Here is a 27995-nt window from a genome sequence, read left to right on the forward strand (position 1 = left end):
AAGTGTCATATTTTTTTGTGGAATAATATGATATCATTATGAATAAACATACCTAATTCAATAAAACAAAATAATAAAAAAAACACCAAAAATACTTTTTTAAAAATGAAATGGGCCAAAAAAACTTATCAAAACTTGTATCTTTTATGGCACACATTCATTCTTGTGCATTTACATACTTGTTCTCTCTTATAGTTGTACACATTATTATGAATTCTTATAACTCTCTGTGAAGTTTCGTGTCTAACATTTTTTGCTGCCTCGTGCCCATGTGTTATTTTTTTGTGCTAACTATTTCAGCTATTTTTCAAGACATGATTTTAGGTATTTCATTTGTTTGCTTAGTACTTATGGCGGAGGAACGTGCTTATGCCAATGTACCATACATATCTTTTTTTTTTCGATACTATTTTAGCTTAAAACTTACACATAACATAATACATTATTAAAGTTTGTTTTTTTAATTCCAAGAGCAAGACAAGCTGCTATTTGTTAAAACTGAAGCAAATTGGCACAGTGTTGAAACCTTGGGACTCACATTCCAAAGAACTCTGGGTTCAAACCCCAGCCTGGCTATCAGTTTTCCATGAATGCCTGAAATATCTCCAATAAAATGCTGCTGTGGTTCATTAGTGTAGATCATGGCTGATTGGTTTCCCAATATCCTTGTCCTGTGCAATGTGTTATCACATCATTTTTTATGACCTCACCATTAATCAAAAGTTAAGTTAAACACATGTATAAAAAAATTAAGATTGGTAACAAACACTTAAGCATATGCATGTCTTCCAGCTGTTTGTGAATTTTTTTTCTTTTTAAATTTTAAGTGGATACAAACAATAATCAAATAAATCAAGAAAAATATTTCACAATGCAATGTTTTAACATTTAATTTAAATTCAGCATACAATACACATGTTCGATTTGTATAAACTTTACTGTACATGGCAAAATTTAAAACAGATTTTAAGAAACTTCTAATTTTTTTGTAATAGATACAGGTACCTAATTATTTACAGTATTGTTGCATTTACGGAAGGGAACACTTATTCGTTTACCTCGAAATTATGTTCTTTCACATGTCACTCTGATTTTTTTTTAGCATCATGTTTGCTTAAAAATGTTTTTGACAATTATTTCCCACAGTGCCGAGAGTGCTCGATGGAGAGTTTGTCATAGACAACATGGAGTTCGAGCCTGAGCTGGGTCAGCAGGACTCGAGACAGTTTCAGAAGTTGGCATCTTCACTGGAGAAGGAGGCGAGTAAAACATATTGTTCTTACCAGCAGTATGTTATCAGCTACCTACTTAAATAACTTAACAAAACAGAAATAGCTTTTGTTTGCAACTTGAGCATCTTGGTGTGGTGCAAATGTTTTAATTAAACAGCGTAAGTTTTAACATTGAAGTACAATTGTTATTTCTGATGAACAGCTTACAAAATTTACATAAATGTGACATTTCACTCATCAAATTTAGTTTTTTTTAAAATATCAGTTATTGTAATTATGAACCTGTTTAGATAGTTGTTGTACCTTGTTATATGGGATCTATAAATCTTGCGGCATAAATTTTTCTAATTTATTCAAAGTCTATGTACTGCTGCAGAATTCATCTTCACATTCAGTTAGATTTACTTACGCTATTTTACAAGACCTGAGTCCTTTGAGAGTTTTGTATTATGACATAAAATACCAAAATCATTTAATGTGATACCATATTGTAGTATCTAGTATAATGTTAACAGCACAAATTTTGAGTGTACCTTATCATGAAATCTTTTTTGGTTTCAGTTGGAAAAAGCCCTATTTGACTACCAGTCCCTGCACTATGGCGCAGCAGACATCAGTACCAAAGTCCTGCAGTTTTCGTAAGTACCGTTGCTTCAAATGAAATCCAGGCGTTCATAGACTAGGTTAGCAATCATGAGATATTAATTTTGACTCACTTTATAAAAAGTAACATTTTGTTACTCACTTTTACATTGGGAGAATCTCTGATTACAACTTTTAGTTTGTGCATTTGAGGTACCGGCAATAAAAATGCTCTGGGAATCAGACTTTGAAAAATCAACTCTCAGCTTACAAATAAACTTGTTAGACGTGCAAGTCTAAATTTTTCTTGTAACTCACACAGTGAGGAAGGCAAGTTAATATTAAGTAGTTTAATAACTTTAGTACAAAGCTTCGACTAGCTCAGATTGGTCCGTCTGTTGCATGTGTAAACGCTTGATGAAATTTTAATTGAAGGTTGAAATATTATTTATGTTTCAGAAAAAAATGTCGCTGTCAATCATTGATCACTGAAATAAAGTCTCTCAGACACAGATTTTTAGTAGTCACAAGTCCCAATGACCATCATCTTTTGATCACAAAAAACAAATATACATGAGGAAAATACAAACTGGTTGCACAAAAACATCTTCGCTGGATCCAAAACATAAATTTACTGTTTTTTGGTACAGAAAGTTAAAAAACATACCTGTGCATTGGTAAATCTTCTGGTTGCTTGCAACTCACGGAACAAGCCAGACACAAGTTACTCTATCATCATTGTGGGCTGTTACCAAAACTGTGACAAAAATCTCTAAATAAAAGTACGAAAACACTAAGAAGAAGTTTAAATATACACAGTGTAGCCCCGATCACAGCCATGAAATTCACAAAAAATATGGAAGTCTTAGTGAAATGGGCATTTTAGTTCCCGTCAATCGAACATTGTCGTACTGAAGTTTTCAAAAGACATAGCAGATGAACACAACTAGGTTACCAGTAAAAAATAAAAATAAAAAATAAAAAATTGGAGCGAGTCTTTTAGTAGTTGCCAGTGATCTGTAACATCTAACCTCGGTAACAAGCAAAATTCATGTGTTCTCATGTTGCAAATACACTTATAATACGAAACTTGGAGGACAAAATATTTAATACAGGATTCTTTAAAATAATGCAGTGCAATTTAATTTTGTTTTCAGCTATATTTGTTGATGCGAATCACACTTAGCTTCTGCACCTGCTGCTAGAATTTGCTGCTAGAGCAATTATGTTGACTATTGAATCATTGATTTGCAGAGCGAAATTTTAAACTATATAATGAAAATGCTCCGATAATAGTGAAAAATACTTGAAAAAATTACCAAACCCCAGCTTTGGACCTGTTTTTGACAAGGAATTTTATTAAAATAATACCCTTCTTGCTAAAACTCATTAGGCAGTTCATGCTATAAAGTTTTCCTTTGGCTTTGTGAACTTTGGTTCGTGCATCTTCCACAGGTGGCAGCACCGTGGTTACCCATTTCTGTTCCATTCAAGAAATCACTCCAACCAAATGACGTATAAAAGAGCTAAGATGTTTACACATCAAAAATACATAAATATAATGTTCATAATACGTTGAAATTAAAATAAGTAGGCCTACATCAAAACAATGCCCATAGTTTATAATGTTGGAAAATTACATTAAAATGAAGTTAAAGTGAAATTTTTTAAAAGTGGTTATTGAAATGGGTTTGTGTTTATGTACTTTGGACTAGGGGATTATGTGTGATTGCAACAAACATTTACAAGAATCCCTTTAAAAAATTATTTATATTTAGAAAATTTTCTTGCTTGTTAATTATAAAAATTTTTAATATCTCAACAGCGTTTGAGTACTTTTTAACTGTTCCTCAAACAAATGTGATTGGTACAAATTGCTAAGCTCTCTGCACGTGGCAAAGATAGTGCACAGCAACGTGATGGAAGGAGAAATTATGTTGGACATTAATAAGTTCTCAGTTCAGTGGCACTAACAGCAATTTATTTTGGGGAGAAGCTGCAGTTTTCCGAAGATAAGACAATAAAAATTAGTCTTAAAAGTTTTAAGTGTTACAGTCGAGCAAATTGCAGTGTGGGATAATTATGAGGCTTCATAGGATTGGTACAAATTTAAGTATTTTATATATTTACAGTAGAGTCCTGCTGATTCGTATTGCATGGGACTGGACTCTGTACAGATCGCAGAAAGTTTGTATTATACTGAATTTATTTTAAAAAACACATTATAAATTTTTTAATGGGTTAAATTATTGAAATCAATTATTTTCCTTCCTAAATAAAACCTTTTGTACAGCTTGATTTTAGTTTTAATACTACTGTTTATGTAGATATAAGTTTTTATTCTACAAATTGATGTAGGATTAACGAAACAAATTTCTGATTAAAATGATTTTTTTTTTTTAAATCTTGTCTGGATTTACTGGATGTCCAAATGAGCGGGGCCCAAATTACCAAAAATCTACTTTACTAAATCAATAAAAAAAATTCTGTACAAAACATATTGGTGAAATGTTGCTCTAAGTTTTGGGCTCTTGTAGTTTTTATTTTAACTACAGCCACTCAGGGCACGATGCTCGCTATGTTTGCGATGTTCATTATGTTAGTAAAATATAGCCAGCCGCATCTCAGGTGACACTGACCACACAAAGCTGTGTTCGCTATGTCTGCAATTTTGGTGACGTCGCCAGGTGTTTGGTTCTCGGCTGTTTTTCTAAAACGTCGCTGACTTCGTGCATGCACAGATAAACAAAAACATTTGTTTTCGCACAAAATTGTGCTGTACTTCTGTGTTTGCTTTAAATTAGTATCATGTCGACAGAAAATTTAATTGAAGGAGTACGAAAGTATCCATGATTATGAAATAAATCAAAAGAAAACCATAGATAGCAGGATATGCTGGATAATACCTGGGATTTGATTTCAAAAGAATGCTATCAAAAAGGTTTTTATTCTGAAATAATCCATAAATTTGGCTCCGTCCCCATGCAACTGCTTCATCAAAATGATAAAATTGTCCAAATTAATATTTTTCAGATTAACTTATTGAACCCCTTTTTAGTATTACATTTACATATTGAGAGCCAGCAGAATACTATCATCGTCGGAATCATTACTTGAATCCCACAGAATGTGTCACTCCGACATTGTGAACTAGACTATCCTGTTTGGCCACCTGGCGCAGCGAAAATAGCAAACATCGCAAACATAGCATAGCTGTCTGTGTGGCCTCGGCTTTAATGTCTCGTCTAATTTAGATGGTTAACACACAAATATTCTGATCAGGGAGATTGTAAGGAACCAACCAGCATTCGTCCATGAAAACTGATATCAGGATTGTCCCAAGCACGATTATTACTGGAATGCAAATGCGTACCACTGCGCCATCTCGCTCCTGCTTGTCCAGTAATTCAGTGATTATTGCAGGGAGGGTCCATTCTTGCGAGCGCCCCATGGCTCCGTTACTCAAAGCAGCCCGATGACGCGTGTCCCCAGGCCCGGCAGCGTGGTGGTGAAGTTCCGCATCGGCTGGCTGTTCAAGGCCGGCCTGCGCAACCCGCCGGACCCCATCCAGAAGGACGACGTGCGGAGGAGGCTGGAGGAGCACCTGGAGCGGCACGGCGGCTTCCTTGAGTCCTACCACCTGCCGCCGGCGTCCATCAGGGCCGGGTGTAAGTGGCGAGCGACGTCGACTGTCGACTGCTCTGTTCCTGCCCCACCCCTCACCAAGTCGTGCTGATGTGCTTCTGTGCCTCTGTGCCTCTGTTGTGCTTGTGCTGCAGGCCCGTCGATAGGGGACAGGGGTGTGTAACCCTCAGGGTCTGAGCATAAAGGCAGAGGCCCCGGTTGAGTTATGTTTTTATTCTTATGTTTACCATGGTAGTAGGCCAAAAATTAAGATCCTGTTGCTACTAAAATTCATTGGAAAACTTACATGTTGTGCAGTTTTTTCCCAGAACACTTTTGCAGTTATGGGCACGGTAACTTTTAGTCTTTATATATATATATATATATATATATATATATATATATATATATATATTTGCAGCGTTTGAATTTTTTTAAAAAAATTGCACATCTTCAATTGTAGGGGCCAACAAAACTACTTGCTACTGGGCCCTTAATTTCTCTTTACAGCATTGTAGTTGTCAAACTCGGATTTATTCTCAAGTTGACACTGCCGTGAGCCAATGGATTTTCTTGAGGTGCTCCATTCCCCAACCCCACCGAATGCATTCCGTCTCTGCCATCCTTTCAACCCTCATCTGTCCCTGCTTACTTCAATGTCGACAAGATGTTATATCCTAATTCATTAATTAATCTAATCATTCATTGTATTCCTGAATTCATATTTTTTTTCTGAAGGAAATGTGTATTAGGGGTCGTCCATTAAACACGTGATGTTTTTTAGCAAATTTTTAACCCCCCCCCCCCCCCTCCTACCCCCTAGTGATTTGTGGTGAGGTTTCAGACAAACAACCCCCCCCCCCCCCCCCCCCAATACATCACATGTATTTTTTGGTGCAAAATATTTTTAAAAATTTCAGAATATTATCTTTAAATATAGGTATAATCTAATTTCATTCTGGAAAATTAAGCACAGTGATAAAAATGTCCAGACACACATTTAGGTTGCAGGTTTATTCTCACTGGCATAAAAATAATAAAGGAAAGGCTTATATGTGATTTACGCATGTATTCGGCGCCGAAATCACAGTCTTACTAGCGACTGGCAAGCCGAGCCGGGTGGTTCATGTTGCGGCGGGCGGGGATATTGTTGCCTGGCTACGGCGAGTCAAGGTCACGCGTCGCTTTTCGGTTTAGTAGAAATCGGACGAAAAAAAAATACACGTGATATCTCTCTACACCCCCTCCCTTGTGATATTTGGTGATTTTTCCTGACCCCCTCCCCCCCCCCCCCCCCTCTTTCGAGCCTCACGTGATTAATGGACGATCCCTTACATGCATGCTACTTTACATATTTGTATAAACTTTATCTTCCAAAAGAGAAAAAAATAACAATGTTGTGTAAATGAATACTATAGCTCTGAGATCAACATTACATGTTTAAGGTTGCTGAAATGGTGTAATGCATTTCAGAGATTTTTTTCCCTGAAAATGTCTTCTTTGCTGACAAGATAGTTAATTTACCCCCATAAATTCTCATTCGTGGTCTGTGATGTTGCAGACACCCCTAAAATTATTAAATCTCCATGTATTATTCTAACAGATGTGATGTTAGTCTTATTTTATTGCTGTCTCAAGCAGAGAGTTGGGCATTGGTTAGACCATGCGTTGAGAAAGTTGAATGATATATATGTTCAAAACCTGCTTTTTTTTTATTACATGGACAAGAGCAGTGGTGAACCTAGAACCGGGGGGAGGGGAAGCGTGTTTCTCCAGAAAATATTATTTTATCATTGTAGGTAAAAGTAAGAATGGATTGGTAGGGATTACAGCTCCTATCCACCCCCTCACCAAAACATATTTTTTTTCTCCATAGATCAACCTCTGGATCAAATGTACACCCGTATACCCCCCCCCCCCCCCAACCGTGAAGGAAAATAAAAAGTTTTTGTAAATATAATTGTAATCTAAGCTAAGTTTTAACGTATCTGTAAGGTCCAGCGGTAGATAAAGAATTTTTTTTAGGGGGATACTTGGAAAAAAAATAGGAGATTAAAATTAAAAGTTTGAACACGTGTATTAAAAAAAAATTACATTTCTATTGAGACTAACATACTGACATATTGATCTACAGAAGGAGCCATGGGTGGCATGGTGGGTTTCACAGTTGTAGTTGCAGGTGATGCGTCAGCTCACCTTGCATCACAGAGAACTACAATCCATTCTAAATTTTTTCCCTTTATCTTTGGGAGGGATTTATCCCTCCTATCCCCCTCCCCCTTGCTTCCACCACTGCTGTAAATAATAAATTAGTAACTACTTTATAATTTTTTCCTCGTGGAAAGGAGGAAGCTAGAGCTCATTCTTGCTTGCAGACGTGATCGACATGTGCCAGTTCAACAACGGCCAGTGCTCGAACGATTGCGTGTTCGACCGCCGCAGCTTGGACTTCGCCTGCGGCTGCCCGCCGGGTCAGGCGCTGGACGCCACCGGGAAGAACTGCTCTGCGGAAAGTAGGTTGAGCGCTTGTGGCGTGATGGACGCCATTTTTATTCATGTAGGGGAATACTGCGCATCGGACATCTGCAATCTTGATCACTAGGGGCTTCGGAAGGGATGAGGGGACAAAATCCTGGAAAGAAAACAAATTAAAAAAAAAATAAAACTTTTAAAATATTGCAAATACAAGTATGCTTCCTTTGATTTTTGGTTTTAAGTATCTTTTTGGTTGAGAGATTTTTTTTTTCTCAAAAGAGTTCAGCCTATAATGAATCACTACAAGCTTTTATTTGCTGTTCTTGAATAGGCCAGCTCTTATCCAAAAAAAAAATATTTTTATCTAATTTGAGTGAATTGGTGTTAGAAAAATATATAGCATATCCTATATAGATACTGTTTTATTAAATATAATGTTGTGAAACAATTTGTTTAATATTTAGTGTAAGATACCTTTAAGAACAATATTGCTGAGCAAGTAAGCAGACTAAAAAAGCAGATAGTTTTATATTTTAACTGTGTACTTTTGTGTGTGGTTGTTATGACAAAATTTAAGCAGATGATTGTAAATGGATATAGCTGGTTAGGTAATATTATTGACTTAAGTATTTCTTAAGACATATTTTAGTGTTAGTGTACTGGATTTTTCTTACATACAGTCAAACCTTAATAATACCAACCTGAAGGGACCACAAATTAATCACTTAAAAGTAATAAGTTATTAAATAATTACGTAATAAAACAAATTAAAATAAAGTTAGTAATATTTTTTCTCATTTAGTACCTGCAAAACACACCTAATAAAATATAATTTGCTCCAAGGAAACTTGCATACAATTTTATACTGCGACAAATGTAATTTTTTAAGCATTGTAAAATACATTTTTAAGATAGCTATACCTGTGGCTGAAAACCTTTTGTACATTACTACTTTTTAAAGGGATTCAAGACAAAAATAACACAAAGGTTTAGGAACTACTACCTGAAAAAAAAATTACCATCATTTTGGAAGATTCTGTAATTTTTAAGCTTTTCCCTAACCTAACTTACACTGAACTAAAGCAAAGGCATCAGTAATATTTTAGATTACTTTAGAGTATTTTATATTACTATTATTGATGTGAAAATATCTTATCTCTCGGTATACAGCATTTGGAAGCAGTAATTTCGTCAAAATGGAACGGAAATACAGAACAATGGTGTTGTGTCTGAGCAGAAGTCTTGGAAACCTCAAAAGATGGCAGACGTACGTTTAGTCATATAAAACCCATATATCGTCAATTTGGTTTATATTTGGGTACATACCAAACATATTGGTGTGCCAAATGAAACTTGATGGTAATGAAACTACCCTGGAATATATTTGGTAAACTAAAATAGTTATAGTTGCTACCACAATGGGGGTTGAAGTGTTCGTCGAAGCTTAGGGCGCCACCACATGTATAATGGGCATGTGGACCCGGTTACTCTGTTCTCAGGGCGGTGACGTAGCCCGTGTGTGGCGAGGCCCGTTTCCTCCTGTATCACTAAAAAGCTCCAAAAACTATGTCAGGTGCGTGAAGCTCCTTCCTCTAACAGCATTCGCGACTCACTGACCGTTCATCCTCGCTCGGCAGCGGAGCAGTGACGTCACACCGGTGGGCGCGGGCTGACACACACACACACACACACACACATCGGTAGCGGTTAAACGCCGGGGTTGTAGAGGGTGGGGTGGTGGAAGGAGTGGGCTCGCAGCTTGTAAGGGGGAGGTGGTGGAACATCGGGCTCAGAAGGGCGCAGCCCGGGATGATATCATAGTAAAAAGTAATCCCAAGTTTTAAATTATCTAAAAATAACTGACTTTACAATGATTATAATAAATATTCTCCTTATTGTTTCCCAACAGTCTTGGTAGCATGTTAGTAAGGTGTGAACTTCTTAAGAATGAGTTACACATGGTTCTAATCTTGTTGAAAGAAGAAATCTTTTTAAACTTTTTAATAACCTTATGATATATTATCATATAATTAGTTATACTGATTCAACTCGGTACAATTAAGTTGGTTTGTAGTGAGTATTTACTGACTAATTTCAGCCGTTCAAGCAAAAACAAATACACAAACATATACTTAGTGTTATGTGTTTTAAAATGTTTGAGGTTAATATTTTACTGTAGAAAATTTAAAGTATTAGCTGTTTAATGAAATTTAACTAGATGGAATGTATTTTAATATAATTCCTTGTCGAAAATCAAGTCCAAATCTGGGCTCTATTGGACTGCAACTTTTAAGTTTGAAAAATATTTCAAAGATAGCGCCACGTTCGTAATTCTTTAGAGAACCAACAAAATGTTAAATAACATTGATGCCATGTTCATCCTAACACAATTTTTATGGTTAATAAATTATACATATTTCTTAAGTTGCTATTATATTTTGTTATGACTTTCAAGTTTACATAATATACTCCAGGATAGTTTCACTACCATAAAGTTTACTTTGGCACACCAATACACTTAGCACATACCCTGTGGGTCCACCATCTCGATGACTTCAGCTCATTGCTATAGCAGTTTCTGCGTGCATACGCATTAGACTTTCAACCTGTCACAATTCCATTGTGGAATGTGTGCTTATTTTCAGTTCATTTCTTTTGTGTACTAAAATTTCAACCCTCAATGCACCAAAATAAGTAAGTATAACCTCTAAAACGATAGCACCATATTGTTTAAACAGAATTATAGTCAGGCTTTAAAAAACGGGAAAGAGTTTTACAGGTTTAACCTGAAATGAATACTTTTCATATATTTATCATGCTCTGCATTGATATAAATTATTCTACCTTAAATATTAGGTCAGAGTTTAGAATAATAAGTTTATTTGCAACATGAGAACACCTAAATTAACTCGTTTCCGAGGTTAAATGTTGACCTTGGTACTGGTGAGTACCTACTGAAATCACCGCTCACAATATTTTTTTTAGATTTTATACTTATGTATTTAAAAAAATTACTTAATACTATAAATATTATGTAGTATCTAGAGACTGTGAAAACACTGTATAATGTTAGTTTATTATTAACAGTTCTGTTATTTATGAGCTATCACTTGTAATTATAGAACTTACAAATTTTAAATTTTTATTGAGTTTCTGAATTTTTTTCAAAGCAGGCCAGGAAACTTGAAGGTATGAATAAAATTTTATATTGGTTAAATAATTTGGGTGTTACAGTTACCCCAAAACCTTTAAAGAGTTAGTGTATTTTAAAAACCTCATTTGTGTTCAATTGTATTTCTGGCTTACTGAAACTATTATCTTAATCTCTTGTTGCCACCAAACTCCACATTAGAGCACAACTCTATTTTTATAGTGGTTTTATCACTTATGTACGAAATTATTTCCTTACTCTAGCATCTCTCCTTCCCCTACTTCCAGCTCTATTTCTATTACCATCTTTTTTCTCTTTCTTTGCCTCCTCTTTCCTTCTCTTCATCCCTCATCACTACCCCATTTCTTTTCTCAGTTTCCACCTCTCCTACATTTCCTCCCTTCTTTCCCCCTATTTCATCCCTTCTTTCCTCCTCTTTCATTCCTTTTTTCCTCCCTTCTTTCCTCCCATACTAAATAATATTATAAACATTTAATTTATGGGAAAGTTATACTTGTTCATAACAGTTTTAGTGTCTTCTACACTTCTAGTTAACTTCCTGTCAGCAATAAGCCTTTTACTAAGTAAATATTTTTTTTATTTGCAATGTATTTGTTTAGGTAGATAAATTGTAATAAAATTTTTCTATTACAGATCATGTTCCAGAGAATGAGATTGAAGAACATGAAATAAGAAAAGGTGTTATTCATACTAATACAGAGGTACAGTCACCTGAAATTAGGCCACACACAGAATTACCAATCCCTGAACCTCAGCCTGGTACAGATGTTCCGGTGTCGGAGCCAGAACCACATACAGATGCACCAGCAGCCGAACCTCAGCCAATCACAGATTTGCCAGCCGCAGAGCCTCAACCAATTACTGACATGCCAGCAGCCGAGCCTGAACCAGTTAATAATGTGCCAGCCGCTGAGCCTCAACCAATTACTGACATGCCAGCAGCCGAGCCTCAGCCAATCACTGAGGTGCCGGCAGTCGAGCCTGAACCAATGAAAATTGTGCCAGTAGCCGAGCCACAACCAATTACTGATATGCTAGCAGTCGAACCTCAACTAATCACTGAGGTGCCAGCAGCAGAGCCTGAACCAATTACTGATATGCCAGCAGCCGAGCCTGAACCAGTTAATAATGTGCCAGCTGCTGAGCCTCAACCGATCACTGAGGTGCCAGAAGCCAAGCCTGAACCAATTAAAAATTTGCCAATAGCAGAGCCTCAACCGATCACTGATGTGCCAGCAGTTGAACCTCAATCTATCACTGATGTGCCAGCAGCTGAATCTCAACCTATCACTGATGTGCCAGCAGCTGAGCCTCAACCAATTACTGATATGCCAGCAGCCGAGCCTCAGCCAATCACTGAGGTGCCAGCATCTGACCATGAACCAATGAAAAATGTACCAGTAGCCGAGTCAAAACCAATTACTGATATGCCAACAGCAGAGCTTGAACCTATCACTGATGTGCCAGCAGCCGAACCTCTACCTATCACTGATGTACCAGCAGCCGAACCTCTACCTATCACTGATGTACCAGCAGCCGAACCTCAACCTATCACTGATGTACCAGCAGCCGAACCTCAACCTATCACTGATGTACCAGCAGCCAAACCTCAACCTATCACTGATGTACCAGCAGCCGAACCTCAACCTATCACTGATGTACCAGCAGCCGAACCTCAACCTATCACTGATGTACCAGCAGTCGAACCTAAGTCTATCATTGGTGTACCAGCAGCCGAACCTCAACCTATCACTGATGTACCAGCAGCTGAGCCTCAACCAATTACAGAAGATTCACTTTCCAAACTATTGTCAAGTACAGAGCTCTTTGAAACTGAACTTGGTCCTAGTAGTGATCCATCAAACATCGAAGGTTTATCAAATACTGAGATAATACAAATGGGCCTGCAACCGATGCTAACTCTGCAGCACAAAAGTAACAAATCATCTGAAGCAGAATTATCACCAGGTACAGAACTACCTAATGAGGTACCAGTTGGTAGAGAGTTTAGCCAGTACCATGCTTCAGTTACAGAATATCGGCCAGCACTGCCTGTCACGCCCAATGAGTTAGAGAGTGAAACAAATAATGCATTACATGTGTTGGCTCACAGTGAATCTCACACAGAGCACACTCAGTACAATAATTCTAACAGTGTGACTAATAATGTAGATGATTTCAGTTCAGGAATTAACATAATTCCAGAAGAAGAAACTGAAGTATTTGGTGAACATGTTAATGAAACAGACATTCAAAGTACAGAACATCAAAACTTGCTTCTCACCGAATCCAATTCTTCAGAAATGTCAATCTCGGATCAGTCGATGACCACTGAAGAACTACACAGCTCAGAAAATAGTACAGAAACTCATCCACACGAAAACGAGCTTTATATGGACTATCGTACTCACTCAAATCATCAGAATGAATTGGCTGATTCTTCAGCACATTCACGATCTGAAATGCCAAACTTGGATGTGCAAGAAATGACTACGAATGTAATGGGAAATTCAGAAATAATCAACACTACTGAGGAGCTACCTGGTACAACAGAAATTTTACATTTTCTTGGAAATGTGTCTGAAAAAGTGGAACATGGTAGAGAACATGAAATGCTGGATAGCTATCACCCCATGGATCCGTTTTTTAACATTACAAATGAAGTTGATGGACGACGTAAACTCTCAAGAGTTGAGAACGAAGTTACACACGGTGACGTAAATACCACCCCCTTGGTTGGAACTCCTGACATAAGAGAAGAACATAACATTTCGTCTGAAATGTTTCCGACAAATGATGAAAGAACACAGCTAGAAAATAATATAAATAAGTACAACCTTGATATTAATGATGAAACACTTTCAAACTTGGGTGACATACTAGGTCACAATGAAAGTGATAACAATAGTTTAAGAAATCAAAGTGAAAATTATTTTAAATCTGGTAATGAGACAGCTGCTAAAGATATAATTTCCTCCATACAAAACAATGTGACGCTGCTTACAGGTGAAGACAAAAATGTTCTTGAAAGAAAGACACATCATGAAAAAGATCCATCACTACAATCTATGCACACATTGGTTTATGGACAAGATTCAGATGAAACGCTTAACGACACCAATGAAAATGAAACAAGCACAGAGTTTGACGAAAATTTTAGGAACATTGTAGAAGAACCTGGGTTTGTTCTCGTAAACCTGACCAAAGTAAACAACCTGTCAGAGTCTGTTTCTGCAACAACAAATTCTAATGAGGTGAATGAAGAGCCAACTGAAATCCATGAACTTGAATCTGATGGAAAGAACATGTCAAGCGGTAGCGCTAATGCCAAGCCAACCGTTGATGTGTTGCAAAATAATGCCACACAGAGCCTAGATACCACAGAAGATTCTGAAAATCATATTAAGGAAAATTTGGCTTCAGAAAAAGATGCACATAACTCAACGTTGAAGGACAACCATAGTAATTCTGTTTCTCATGAAGATAATTTTAAGAAACGTCCTAGGCTTGATGATGATGAAATGTTCATGGCGAATCCTCGTGAAAACAACAGGACAGAAGTGATAGACGAAGATGAAACTATGTCTGTCTGGCAGCCTTCTGGGGAAATGGAACATTCTAATATTGTGAATGATGATGTACACAATGCTTCTGAAGTACTAAACCCTTCAAAAATTAATGAAACATTAATCAAGGATGATAAAGGAGTAAAAGATGAGACGGGACCACCAAATGATGTACTGAGTGAACAGATTAATTCAGGAATATCTCATGGCCTGATCGATAGTAGACAGAATGATTTCAATACTACAAATCCTGAGATGACTGCTACAAGAAATGAAAATGGAGTGTCTTCAAACGGGGGTGCTAATGTTTCATCACAGGAAAATGACATTGATGACATCTGGAATGATCATTCTAACATGACTAAACAAAATTCAGGGAATAATGCCACAGCCAGACTTTCATCTCAGATCCCCATGCAACAAGATTTTCCTGCAGGTGTCGAGGAACAAGAAATTAATGCCAGTACATCTCCGAAAATTCCAACCAGCTCAAGTGAGACTTTAGCAGCTGATAATGACTTGCTTCCAATTAGTCAACCTTCAGAGGCTGATCAGGGATTGGATAAACCATTGTCTGTAATACCTCTAGAAACATACCAAGGAAATAATTCTACTGATATACATGAAGGAACAATTCCCTTCAAAGTAAGCAACATGACAGTTAACTCTGTAGCAGACAATGCAACAGAACTTCCTGGAACCGTAGGGATTGTGCCAGAGGAAAACCCACATATGCTTGCAACTAATGAAACGAGAGATACAGTTTTGCCAACCATTTATTTGGCTAACAGTAATGTGACTGCAGCTACCGTACCATTGAAAAGTCCTGTGGAAAGTGCTAATATTACAGAGAATAGGAATACAATCGCAAGTTCCGGACCAGAAAGCATTAACATCGTTTTTCAACCTGAAACATTAGCTACAGGCTCTGATACAAATTATGGAATTGTAAAAGAAGTTACAGAGCCAAAAGTTCAGGGAGGTGGGAATTTTACATCAGCTGGTAAAAGTGACGACTTGCGCACATTCATCTCTGAGGATCTAGAGAACAAGCTTGTGAATCATGTTGATGCAAGTCATACAACGCCTTCAACAAAAGAGCATTTTGTTGAGGTGTTGCGTATTCCACCAACAACAGACGGGAACACAATCCCTCCTACTTCGCATGGTGTTTCACAGTTGGGTGGTGACTCAGTCATGGAAGACATGGCATCATTTAATTTGAGCAGTTCACAATCGCCCATAGATGAAACGGTACTTGTGGACAAGGTGAATTCAGAAGTACTCATTGATAAAACAGAAGTGAAGAAAAAGGATTTGAGCAATGTCAACAACAGTAAAAAAACAACTAAGGCAACCGAAACTAATTCATCTGACGATGAAGGAACTTCCACGGGAAAATTAACTAACGGCATTTTTGATAAGAAAGGAAAATATGATAAAGATCCAAATAGAAAGGTTGAGAGGATAGCCGTACTTGAAACTAATGAGGAAGTGCTTAATAGCTCCAACAATTCAACGTCATTGTTAATGACTTTAACAAAGGCAATGACAACAGAAAAAATCCCTGAAGATCAAGATGCTTTAGATGTACAAGATGAAAATGAAAACGCTCTGCACATTATTTCGGATCCTAGTGAGGAAATAAACAATGTCAGTGAGGGTAACGTAAAGGAGAGCAAGCGAGAAAAGAAAAAATCGGACAAAACAACTATAAAAGAAGCAGTGACTGAGAAAGCATTGAAGACATTAGTTCTGAATTCCAAAAATAGCAGCACCTTTGACATGGCTAACGAGTCTGTAATACCTGAGAGAGAGATTCCTATCATTGGTCAAGAGTTTCTTGAGAATACTTCTTCAAATGTATCTTTTGAAAGAAACAACAGTCATGATGTCCAAGATGTCAAAATCCATGTTTCAACTTCAGCCAAGGAAAATGTCATAGACGATCAGCCATCGGCCAACGGCAGGTTGGAATTGCTGCCAGGTGACGGTGGACTGCCAGAGAATGTGGTGGCGCAGACCCTGAAAGTGGAGGGGGAGAGCCCCAGGCAAGACGGCACAAGCATGAACGTAGCTGCGAACTCCTCCGGGTCCGATCCTCCGATGGAGCACCCCACAGAGTCTCTGCTCAACGACCCTGTCACCTCCGAGGTTGATGACACACCTGTTAGGACAGTCTCAACGATGCCCACCATAACGGCCAATGACTTCACCAAGCTGCTGGCGGCCGTCGGAATTTCCCAGATGAATGGCAGCACCCAGGATGTGGCGTCAGTTACTTTCTCCAAGTGCGCAGCGGGTATGTATTGTACATGATTAAGAAACTTGTATGATTGTTTTGTACCATAGATAATTTAAAATCATGTAATATTTGTGGGTTTGGTTAGTTTAAATAAATCCGAAACATTCTCAACCGGTCAATACATTAATTTACAATCGTGGAACACACAACTCGTTCAATAATCACAAGAAGATGTTTGTTAACTTATTTACATAACTTGGGTTGTTACTCATGTCCATCTTAGAACAAAATCTTTTACATGTGGTTTAATTATAATTTTTCACTAATGCAAACTAAATCGCAACAAAATTTACATAGTGAAAACTAACATAAAGGCAGGCCACTTTGTATGTTCATGTGCTAATGTCAGAAGAACACGTCTGTAGTTTGTCCAAGTTGTACTCAACGTCTTGAAATCAACTTCCGTCATTCTTGTAATTGACCACACAAAATAGAATCTTGAACGTAGCCTGTCTCACACATGATCTGACAAAAAAAAATATTAGGATAATAATTTAGAATATTAAAGGCCTTCTCAACTGAAAGAAAACAATTAGCCCCTGATTTCATTTCGCTTGAACTTGTAAACTCTACTGTGAAGTTTTATAAAAAAATGGTCTTATCTCCTAAGACATGAGGGTAATTGCTCAATGATTTTTTGTTTACTTTTTCCAAAAATTTATTCAGAAGTGCCATAAGATAGAGTAGGTACAGGAAGGAGTGTGACCTGAACACAACATGGTAGATCTCGACCAGTGGCGTAGCGTGCCATCTCGGCGCCTGGGGCGGGAAACCCATTTTGCCGCCCCCATTCTATAGGTGCTTAGTTAAAATTAAATTTCACATGCAATGAGGTACCTTTTATTGAAGTTAAAATAGGATGAGCGGTTTTACAAGCGGATTCTACGGGCCTTATGAGCAGCGAAGTCAGAAATAACTTTGTCAAAATCAATATTAGCAGCCAATTCTTGTTCAATCGACAATATAGTCAAGTTTGATAGTCTATCGGAGTTATGTTCTTATATATTTTTAACGCCTTTTTGGTAATTATATTTAATTTTCGGAGCTCCGAAGTATATGATCAAATTATAATTTTTCGGGGGAATTGTTAAAGTATTTTTTTAGTACTATTATATAGCTATTTTTTATAAGTAGTAATAGGGTATGTATTTTATGATGGATGCACCGATTTGTGATGAAACGATTTTATGATATATATATATTAAATGTTGTCATATAAATTTTGTGTCTTTTTAACTTGCTGCCTCCTCTCACTGTTCGCAACCTTATTAGTATTTTTTAAGCCTGCTATTAGTTTGGGTTTTAATATTTTTTTGGGTTTACCTGCGCTCGCGGTACGGGGCAATATAGGAGTTTTACTGTGTCCCGGCTTGCGGAAGTTGTTTGGTTTGCCCTGGGTTAAGGTCAAACTTTACAGTACAATGCGTAGTACTAAATTCAATGAGTGCGAAAGAGAGGCATCGACACGGGCCGATGCGTGAAACAAAAGATTTTGTATGAGTAATTAACATAATAAGGAGTGCCGCTCAACTCGGCACGCGCGCGCCGGGCGGCGCGGCGTGATGCGATGTTGCTGTTCGTATGTAAACAAACAAACGTTATAAAGAGCTCTGTCAGTGATTTCGCAGTTTTTCTTTTAAATAAATATTAAAAAATAGTTGGTGCGCAAAATTTTAGATAAAAATGGAACATTATAGTGTGTCTGACACATGTAATGAATGAATCATAGATCAGATCTCAACCCGCTTCACCGGCGACCCGCCCCCGCGGGCTGCCGCCCGGGGCGGGCCGCCCCCTCCGCCCCACCCACGCTACGCCACTGATCTCGACCGAAGTGAAGGTTGCCTTGCCACTTTCATCATTCTTGAAGTTAGAAAGGGGCCATGGTTCTCGAGTGTACGTATCACTTGCCTACCAAAGGCGATCCTGGTTCAAGACCCGCTGGGGTTTTTAGATCTTTCACAAGTGGGGAACTTGGCGGACTTCGCTTTAAGCCAATGAGTAGAGACAATATTTTATGGTTTTATTTTTAGGCCAATATCGTTTATGGAACAGGGGATTTTGGTGTTTTTATTTATTATTCTGTTTTATTCATGAAGAAAACATTTTATTGAAAACATATAATACTTATTTCTCTAAAACAGTGTCATTTTAAATGATAGATGATGCACTCGGAACAATAAAAATAAATCTACAAGTACTTGTTCAAAAAACAAAAAAGTACCTACGTTGTAATGTACAAAATAAATTACTAATAACACAGTCAAATAATTTTTCTAATCTACTTAGTACATATATTATTGTAAAAACTTCATGCTAAATACATTACATTCATTGAATTTAATGATTATGTTTTTGTGATTAAACTTAATTTTTGATTAAAAATACTGATTAATTTCATGATACCATTGTTTTATAGTGTATTAACTTACATTTCAGTTTTTCATAGTGTATTGAAGTGATTTCGGTGTTATTTTGGTTTTATCGCAATCCACCATATAATCTTGACCCTAACAATGAGTTATCTCAGGTACTTCCATTTTATCCAACTCATTTATTATGTCAGAATTCTGTTGTCATGTAATCATACCTCATTGTTACTTATGGTTTTAATGACAATGAGATATTCAAGACCTAAATAATTAATTATAAGACAAAAACATGCACTTTGCACATGATTTTCAGTTAACTGTAAATTACCTTTTTTAAAAAAAAACCTCATTAGAGTAGGCCATAATTTTCTGAACAAAATCATGTGAAAAATGGATAGGGTCACAGTATTGTATTGTATTTGTTTTAAAGAAAACTATCTGTAAGTCTCATGTGAAACTTTGTACAGCAGATCCATTAATTTGTAAGTTTTGTGTGCTAACATAACAACCCTGACCTTGAACCCAATGGAACGCTAATAAATGATTGACTTCTCGAGCTGAGCTCCAATTGAGTCACCATCTGTGTAGTTGACAAGGACTACATTATTCATCTTTATAATCTATAAAAGTAATGATCATTTTTTTCAGCAATCTACAATGATGCTGTGAAAGTTTGTTTAACACTTCAGGGAACACATTTCACACCAAAAGAGATTGTTTATTTCAAAAACATGTAAATAGCATATATATATTTTTTTTAATGTTAAATTTTTAGTGGGTTGAAATATTTTTTTTTTAATATTAAACTTCAGTTTTCTTGCACTCACATTATTTTATTTTTGACATTTGAATTTATATTTATTTTAAGCACTCTTCTAAGAAAAAAAATTTGAAATTCAGATTCAATAAAACATGGATTACATCCACCCATAATTTGTATGTCGTTCAAGAAGGCATTAAGGGGCCCGCCTCGTCAGGGGTGTATGTGTCTTAGTGAGGCGGGATGATAAGTGCGATGCTCGATGGTATTTCTAGCGCGGTATCACCTCTAAGCGCAAGGCTCTGAATTGACACGTAGTCTTCTCGTCGTCACAGGATAACTGTGAAATTTTAGCGGTGACCGCAACATTATATGGCGGATAAATGAAGATAAAGGTGTAATGCAAGTCCCTTAAGTGCTTTTAATAATCTGTACTGGTTGTTTTACGCCTAAAAATCAACTCTTAAAACATGCGTTTTAGCCATTTTAACTCTTCTAGAAATACAGTTTAAAAACATGATCCGAAATTAAAAGTACTTTTCGGGGCCTCAGCAAACTCTTAAATGCTTTTCGTAAATATACCCCACTCGGATATCTCGAGTAGTTTTGAAATCGCGTTGTTTTTCCTGAAGCTCTTGCGCACCGTCTGTGTGACCAGGTAGGCGGAGCCATTAAAGTACGAAAGTTGTGGTCTGATACGTTGTCTGGGGTTGGCTCGCCGCGAGCAGGTCAGTTCCAGTGCGCCAACGGCACGTCCCGGGAGGGGGCGTACTGCGTGGGGCTCTCCGCCAAGTGTGACTCCGTCAACGACTGCTCGGACGGCAGCGACGAGGTGGGCTGCGTGGGGGACGGCTGCCCGGGCAACTTCCAGTGCGCCAGCGGGCAGTGCCTCAAGAGGCACCTCGTCTGCAACGGCATGACCGACTGCGAGGACGGCAGCGACGAGGCGGACTGCGGTGAGTGTGCTCGCTCCTCGACGATCGTCCCTTGGCGCTCCGTCCGGCGTTCGTGTTCAAGACTGTCTTCCCGAACTTCACTCGGACATAACACATCATAAAATACTTAGACACTTCCTTATTTTGACCCTTGAATTTTCTTCAAACATTTTACGTGATACTTCTGTGTTTAAGGTTTAGTCTCGCATACCTCATCAAAATTTTTCTTTCATTTTTTTTTTGTAAACCTTTAATTTAAGGGATATTTATTAACTCACCACCTTCTTGCATTTGTTATTCGTCCCAAATATTTAAACAGATATTTACTCAGTGTAGTAATATTATGGGTGTAAACAGTTGTGCAAGTGGTGATGATAATTACGAAGGCTTGTGTGCCTTTTTACACCAATGATATTACACTAAGTGAATATCTGTTGAAACTAACCGTGGCAGAACAAAAAATGCAAGGAAATTTTTGAATCAAAATTTTAGAAATGGCCCTTTTATAAAAAACAAATAATAAATGAAAACAATGAACATGGCGTGCGAGACCCAAGCCTTAAGTGACTTATTTATTTATAACCTGTGAATGGTGATAATGAAGCAATAGTTCTTTCAAATTCATTGAACAACTACATGAGGGAACTAACTTAACCTCGCACACCTCAGTAAGTTGGAATGACGAAAATTGTAAATGTTTCACCGAACGTTCCTGTGGCAGCACCTGCACTTTTTTTTTGTTTCTTCTTCCAGACCAATGGAAGTGCTTGTTCGACGAGTTCCAGTGTCCGTCCGGCCGGTGCATCCCGGTGCTGTGGCAGTGCGACGGGAAGCCCGACTGCGCCAACCACACGGACGAGTACAACTGCCAGAGTGAGTACGACCTCGTTCGCAGCGCTCCCAGGCGTGACTTTCAGTACTCGCCAGTGATGCGAAACATCTAACCTCGGTAACGAGCGAATTCGTGTTTTCTCGTGCTGCAAATACAATTATAATATGAAACTCGGACACAAAATGAACGTAGAATTCATTTATAATATTGCAGAGGTTGATAAATGTATGAAAATTGTGTTTCCAAATACATTTCTTGATGCAAATCACGTGTAGTTTCCGCACCCGCTGCTAGAATTTCTTTGCCGGAGCAGCTATGTTGAGTATTGAATCATTCAATTTGCAGGACGAAAGATTAAACTCTATAATTAAACTGCTCTGCTAAAGCAAATAGACTTGAAAAAATACAAAACACGGCTTTGGAAGTGATTTTCGACAAGGAATGTTATTAAAATACTGCTTAGCGTGTTAAAATTCAATAAACAGTTAATACTTCAACAATTTCCCTTTGACTATGTAACCTTAGGTTCGTGCCGACACAGATAGCAGCACTGTGGATACACATTTCTGTTCCATGCGATTTATGTTTCATTCATGAAATGCCATATACTAAGAGCTAAGATTTTGCACGTCAGAAAGACAGCTATTGCAGAAGCATATGTCAACAACGAAGTGTAGAGCATTCCCATTAATCTGAAAATTTTTAGAATCAACTGACAGTCATTGCTGTCAAGAACAAATAAATAATAAATAAATGAATAAAGACAGTCTTATGATTGTTCCAACTTTCAACGTATTGGAACAAAAACATTTATATTTTAATGCCTTCTTGAATGAAAATAAAAAAGATAATGAGGCATTGAATCCAATTTTCCTCAAATATGAATAAAACATTTGATTCTTAATAGAGTGCCTCAGTCCAAATATTGATCTCAAAAGTTATGAATAAAACAAGTATCATAGTTATTTATTATTTAAGGAATTATTCAACCAATTAAATTTCAGTAATTAAAATAACAAATGATGTATTTTATATGTGTATGATAAAACAATTTATTTCATAGGTAGTTTCTGTAGAGATAATATATTTACTAGTCCTTGTCAACTTAACAAGGCTAGCATTTCATTTTCTGAATTTTCCTTTCTGAAATATAATTTTTTTAGAATCTTTTTATTTGAATAGGAAATCTTTTGAATACAAAAGATTTAATGGTATTTGAAAAGTCAAGGATTTTATTAGCCTATTGCTAAAGAAAAGACTTGGCAAGAGTTCAAAATCATTCAGATCAACTGGAATTCGCAATAAGAAAGTGTAAATGCTTAAATCTTCCACACCAAACCTTTTTCTCAATTTTTTATACTTAAAATTTATAAGCGAAAATTTATATACGTATATAATGTTGTGTTTTCACCTTGTTTAAATGGACATCAACTCATTACACTGTACGACTATCACATATTTATTCAAAATCGCTCTACTCATTATGTTACATTCACTATCCACCATTACATCACGATCCACTGCCCGCTCTACCACTTCCTTTCATAGATACCAACTCTCATAGATGCCAACATCACATATCACAACACCTTCCCTTTTATAGCAAATACATCCACACTCTTGACATATTACTACAACCCAGAAACAGAGCAAAAGTTAAAACAGTCATCAGTTTGGGGAATCATATTATTTGGTACTCACTAGTCTTTGTATCTTGCTGGCACTTTCACCTCACGTCCACTTTTTGTACGTCTCGACACATTGACCTTTTCCTTACCACTCATCAGTGCTGGTGGGCACTCTCCCTGCCGCACTCTTGACCCTGCTCCCTGCGACTCTCCTCCTGCCTCGTCTTCTGCTGGGAACCCCCGGAACTCATCATCAGAGTCCAGGCTGGACTGTTAAATAGAAACAATCAGTGGAAACCAGCAGAAATTGTACACAAGTCTTCGACTCCGAGATCATACGTTGTCCGTGATCAGGATGGCCAGCACGTGCGGAGGAACTCCCATCACTTGAGACCATCCAGCCTTGCTCCTGAGTTGCATAGGAGAAGGTCCAGCCTGGACTCTGATGATGAGTTCCGGGGGTTCCCAGCAGAAGACGAGGCAGGAGGAGAGTCGCAGGGAGCAGGGTCAAGAGTGCGGCAGGGAGAGTGCCCACCAGCACTCGATAACCCAAATGGGAGCCTGAGAAATTTATAACATCCAAATGGTGTGCTGAAAGTGCAGTACATACTTGATTCCTCATCTAGTTCCACCTGGTAAAACCCATCTTTCAGGTCCAACACTGTGAAAATGGACTTATTGTTCAGCTGGCAGCTCAACTCCTCTAATGTTGGTATCATGTGATACTCCCTGCAAATTGCCTTATTCAGGTCTACTGGATCTAGACAGAGTCTGAGACTTTTGTCGCCCTTTTCAACAACAGTTAGGTTGCTAACCCATCCAGTTGGCTGATCAACCTTGGCAATAATTCCTAGCTTAACAAGCTCGTCCAACTTGATTTTTAATCTATCTCTTAAGGCAAAGGGCACTCTTCGAGGTGGTTTAGCAACTGGCTGAACAGATTTATCTACTACCAATGTGCACTTGTTCGGAATACACCCGACTCCCTGAAATACATCTGCAAATTCTGAGAGGAACTTATCTTCCGATAAAACGCTACTGTGTAAGGTGTGGACAAAACTGCGAGAAACTAACTTCAAACACACGCATCCTGGCAGTCCAAGAATGGGCATTCTGCAGCTACCATCTTCAACAACAACAAACTCCAGGCACTCTTGAGCACCATCTGCTGTATTTACTCCACACATTAGCTTAATGACACCCACTGGTTTCACTTTTTTGCCGCCGAACCCTTCGAGTGTTATGTGTGACCATTTCAACTGGGTTGGGCGAGCCAGCTGCTTCACAATACTCTGTGATATGATATTTACCTCTGAGCCCATATCAAGCTTGAAATATACAGTCTTACCTTCAACCCACATTTCTTGGATCCACTCCTTTCGGCCTGGCTTGGCATCCTCCACCCCGGTCATTGCTTCTGCCACTTCTAATGTGCTGACAAAGAACTCTTCCATCTCACCTCCCGTGAACCTAACCTCTTCAACTTGGTTGGTGCACACGGTTGCAAAATGATTGAACTTCATGCACTTGTAAAAATTTTTTCCAAAGGCAGGGCACTCATTCTTCCTATGTACCCTCCCGCACCTTCGGCACTTAGGACTTCCTTGTTGCACATGCTTCTGTTCAGCCCCCCCTTTGTATGGTACCTGCTGCTGTTCAGTTGATTTCTGCTTTCTTCTATTTCGCCACACAGTTTCAACTGTGCCTCCTCTCGGGTGAATTTCATCATCCGACGAATCCTCACGCCGATTAACAGGATTGACAGCTTTGGTTTGTATAGCGTCGGCACGTTGCTTGCCTAGCTCAGCCACCCTACACTGTTCCATTGCCCGTGACAAGCTGAGATCCGGTTCACGCAACAAACGTTCCTGCAGCCCTTTGTCCCGAATGCCCAAAACTATTCTGTCCCGCACAACACTGTCTGTCTGGTCCTTGAAGTCACAACTTTGAACCAGCTTTTTTAAATCTCTCACAAACGAGTCAAACGGCTCTCCCTCTTCCTGAGATCGGCAATTAAACTTGTACCGCTCAACTACGATATTTTTTACAGGGTTACAATAATGTTCAAATGCTCGCAACACCTTTTCAAAATCCCTACGGTCTTCCGCTGGAAGATCGAATGTGTTGAACAACTCAACAGCCTCGTCTCCTATGAGGTTTAACCACATCGCCGCCTTGACTGCCGATGGTTTGGACTCATATCCAGTCGCTAGCATAAAAATATCAAAGCTCTGTTTGAACCGCCGAAAGTGTTCACACAGATTTCCATCTAGAAGCAGCGCCGGCGGTGGCTTAAACGATTCCATCGCGCCGAAACCTGTATAACCTCTATCTCCACGTGGCACAACAACGAAACAACACCACTAAGGTCACGTTGCGAACACTATGCGATTTATTACCGACTGCGCCATGTTGTGTTTTCACCTTGTTTAAATGGACATCAACTCATTACACTGTACGACTATCACATATTTATTCAAAATCGCTCTACTCATTATGTTACATTCACTCTCCACCATTACATCACGATCCACTGCCCGCTCTACCACTTCCTTTCATAGATACCAACTCTCATAGATGCCAACATCACATATCACAACATATAAAATTTCATATTGCAAATATGAGAGATCTAACTGTATGATCTACGTACATAACCAGTTACATACACAGGCTGTTAAATAAATATGTAGACTCAATGGGTGATAAGCCATAGTATAGTAGAACCCTGTTATAATGTTGTCCTGCTTATAACTTAAAATTTTTGAAGTCCTGATATTTTCCCGATAAGAACAAAGTTCCTGTATATAACATTTCATGAAGGGTGCATTTCCTGCTTAAATAATTTGCTTTCTGAAATTCATAAATGAAAAACAAAAAGTTTTAAAAACCCAACAATTCCAATACTTATCCCATCTGTGAAGGTAACTCATGGAAAGGTTTGCTTTACACTTCACCTACATTTTTGTTTATAACCACTGCTATACCATAGATGTAGAATGTTCATATAGGATTGTATGCGAAAAAATTATAAGTATGCCAGAACACTAGCGCTGTTAGTACTAGCTAACAGCATTGAAGGTACATAACATTCACAGTTACGTATCTGTTAGCAACCTTGTCTTGAAAAAAAAAAATATCCTTCTTTTTCTTGCCATTCCATTTTTTTTTCAGATGTACATACAATAACATACAATATTTTTTAATTTGCCAACTATTCCATAATGGAGGGGAGAAAAAGCTTTCTAATGTTGAAGAGTTTAATTTAATTGAATGCATGTGTAGGAATCCCAAAATTAACACATTTTCAAGTTGTGAAAGTATTGGAAATAGGCATTCCCAAGCTAAACGTCATCGTCATGAATCGTGAGACAATTTTACAGAAATCTGGCAGTGTCTTTAAAGACAATAGAAGGAAGCACCCAAAGAATTAAAAAAATTGTTGGCTTGATTAAGCTAATTCAAGCACTAAGAGCACTCATCATTGATTTTAACATTATATTTATTTGCATAAAGTGATGAGTCCATTTGTAAAAAGTTCTAACACACAGAAGTGCTAAATTGATATTTGCTGCTTAAAATGTTTTCCTACTTGTGTTTTTTTTTTCTTATGCCTTCTTGAAACATGTTGTAACAAGGTTCTACTGTACTCTAAACTGGCATGTTTCAGGCAACTGCGGGAATGACGAATTCCTCTGCCCCGAACTGTGGTGCATCCCCTTGACCTGGAGGTGTAATGGGGAGCCAGAGTGTGCCAACGGAGAAGACGAGAAGTTGTGCGGTGAGTGTCCATCTCTCTGGGTGCTTTGTGGTGGAGCCTTCTGTACGCTAAGCATGCACATATCTTCTACTCCAAAGTGACGGTCAGGGGAGAGCCAATTAAAATATTCTAATAAAATTTTAGTATATTTAGAATTAAATGTTTAGTACATTTTATTTGTGGTTAAAAAAGTCCTATTATCTATAGCACTGCAGTAAAATAATATTTAAGTAAGTTTGGTAAACTATGATAAGACATTAGGAGAAAATTTAAGTATTATAAATTCATTGTTCACGGAGGGGGTTGGGGGCATGCTGCTATCCCCCCTCCCCTTCTGAAACCGCCAATGATTATCGTACGTGCACAGTGAAAATTATTCATAACACATCTGTAACATCAAGTACTGTATATAGTTTGATTTCATCAATTTTTTTCTCTGTGAAGATTATTTAATTTGCTTAAGTGAAACGTAAGATATTAAATCAACAATAATTATGGTCGAGTTTGACATTATATAAAAAAAAAAGAATATAAATACCTTTTTAATACTGAATTTAAAAAAAAAAACACACACACACACTTGGTAATATAAAAAATTGTTGCATTGTGCAATCATTTATTTATGTTACACCCCTGACATTAAAAATGTAGGATATGGTAAACTGTAGGTTGTGCCTCTAGGAAACATTCAGAGGGGTGGTTTGGGATTGGGAATGCTGGGTGACACACGTTAACACCCCAAAAAATAAATT

The 27995-nt window shown here is 37.8% G+C and overlaps 1 protein-coding gene across 3 annotated transcripts in view; it reads left to right on the forward strand.

The window, feature by feature from the left end:
* LOC134531825 (uncharacterized) overlaps positions 1-27995 on the forward strand; it is a 224390-nt gene that overhangs the window by 185091 nt on the left and 11304 nt on the right. For all 3 annotated transcript variants that reach the window (XM_063367786.1, XM_063367788.1, XM_063367787.1), the window contains 8 exons: positions 1147-1259; positions 1794-1870; positions 5307-5482; positions 7814-7951; positions 11719-16953; positions 20817-21044; positions 21777-21896; positions 27154-27264. In XM_063367786.1, the coding sequence (XP_063223856.1) occupies positions 1147-1259; positions 1794-1870; positions 5307-5482; positions 7814-7951; positions 11719-16953; positions 20817-21044; positions 21777-21896; positions 27154-27264 (6198 nt within the window). The remainder of the gene's footprint in view (positions 1-1146; positions 1260-1793; positions 1871-5306; positions 5483-7813; positions 7952-11718; positions 16954-20816; positions 21045-21776; positions 21897-27153; positions 27265-27995) is intronic.

This window comes from Bacillus rossius, chromosome 5, assembly GCF_032445375.1.
Source record: "Bacillus rossius redtenbacheri isolate Brsri chromosome 5, Brsri_v3, whole genome shotgun sequence".
Lineage (NCBI taxonomy): Eukaryota > Metazoa > Arthropoda > Insecta > Phasmatodea > Bacillidae > Bacillus > Bacillus rossius.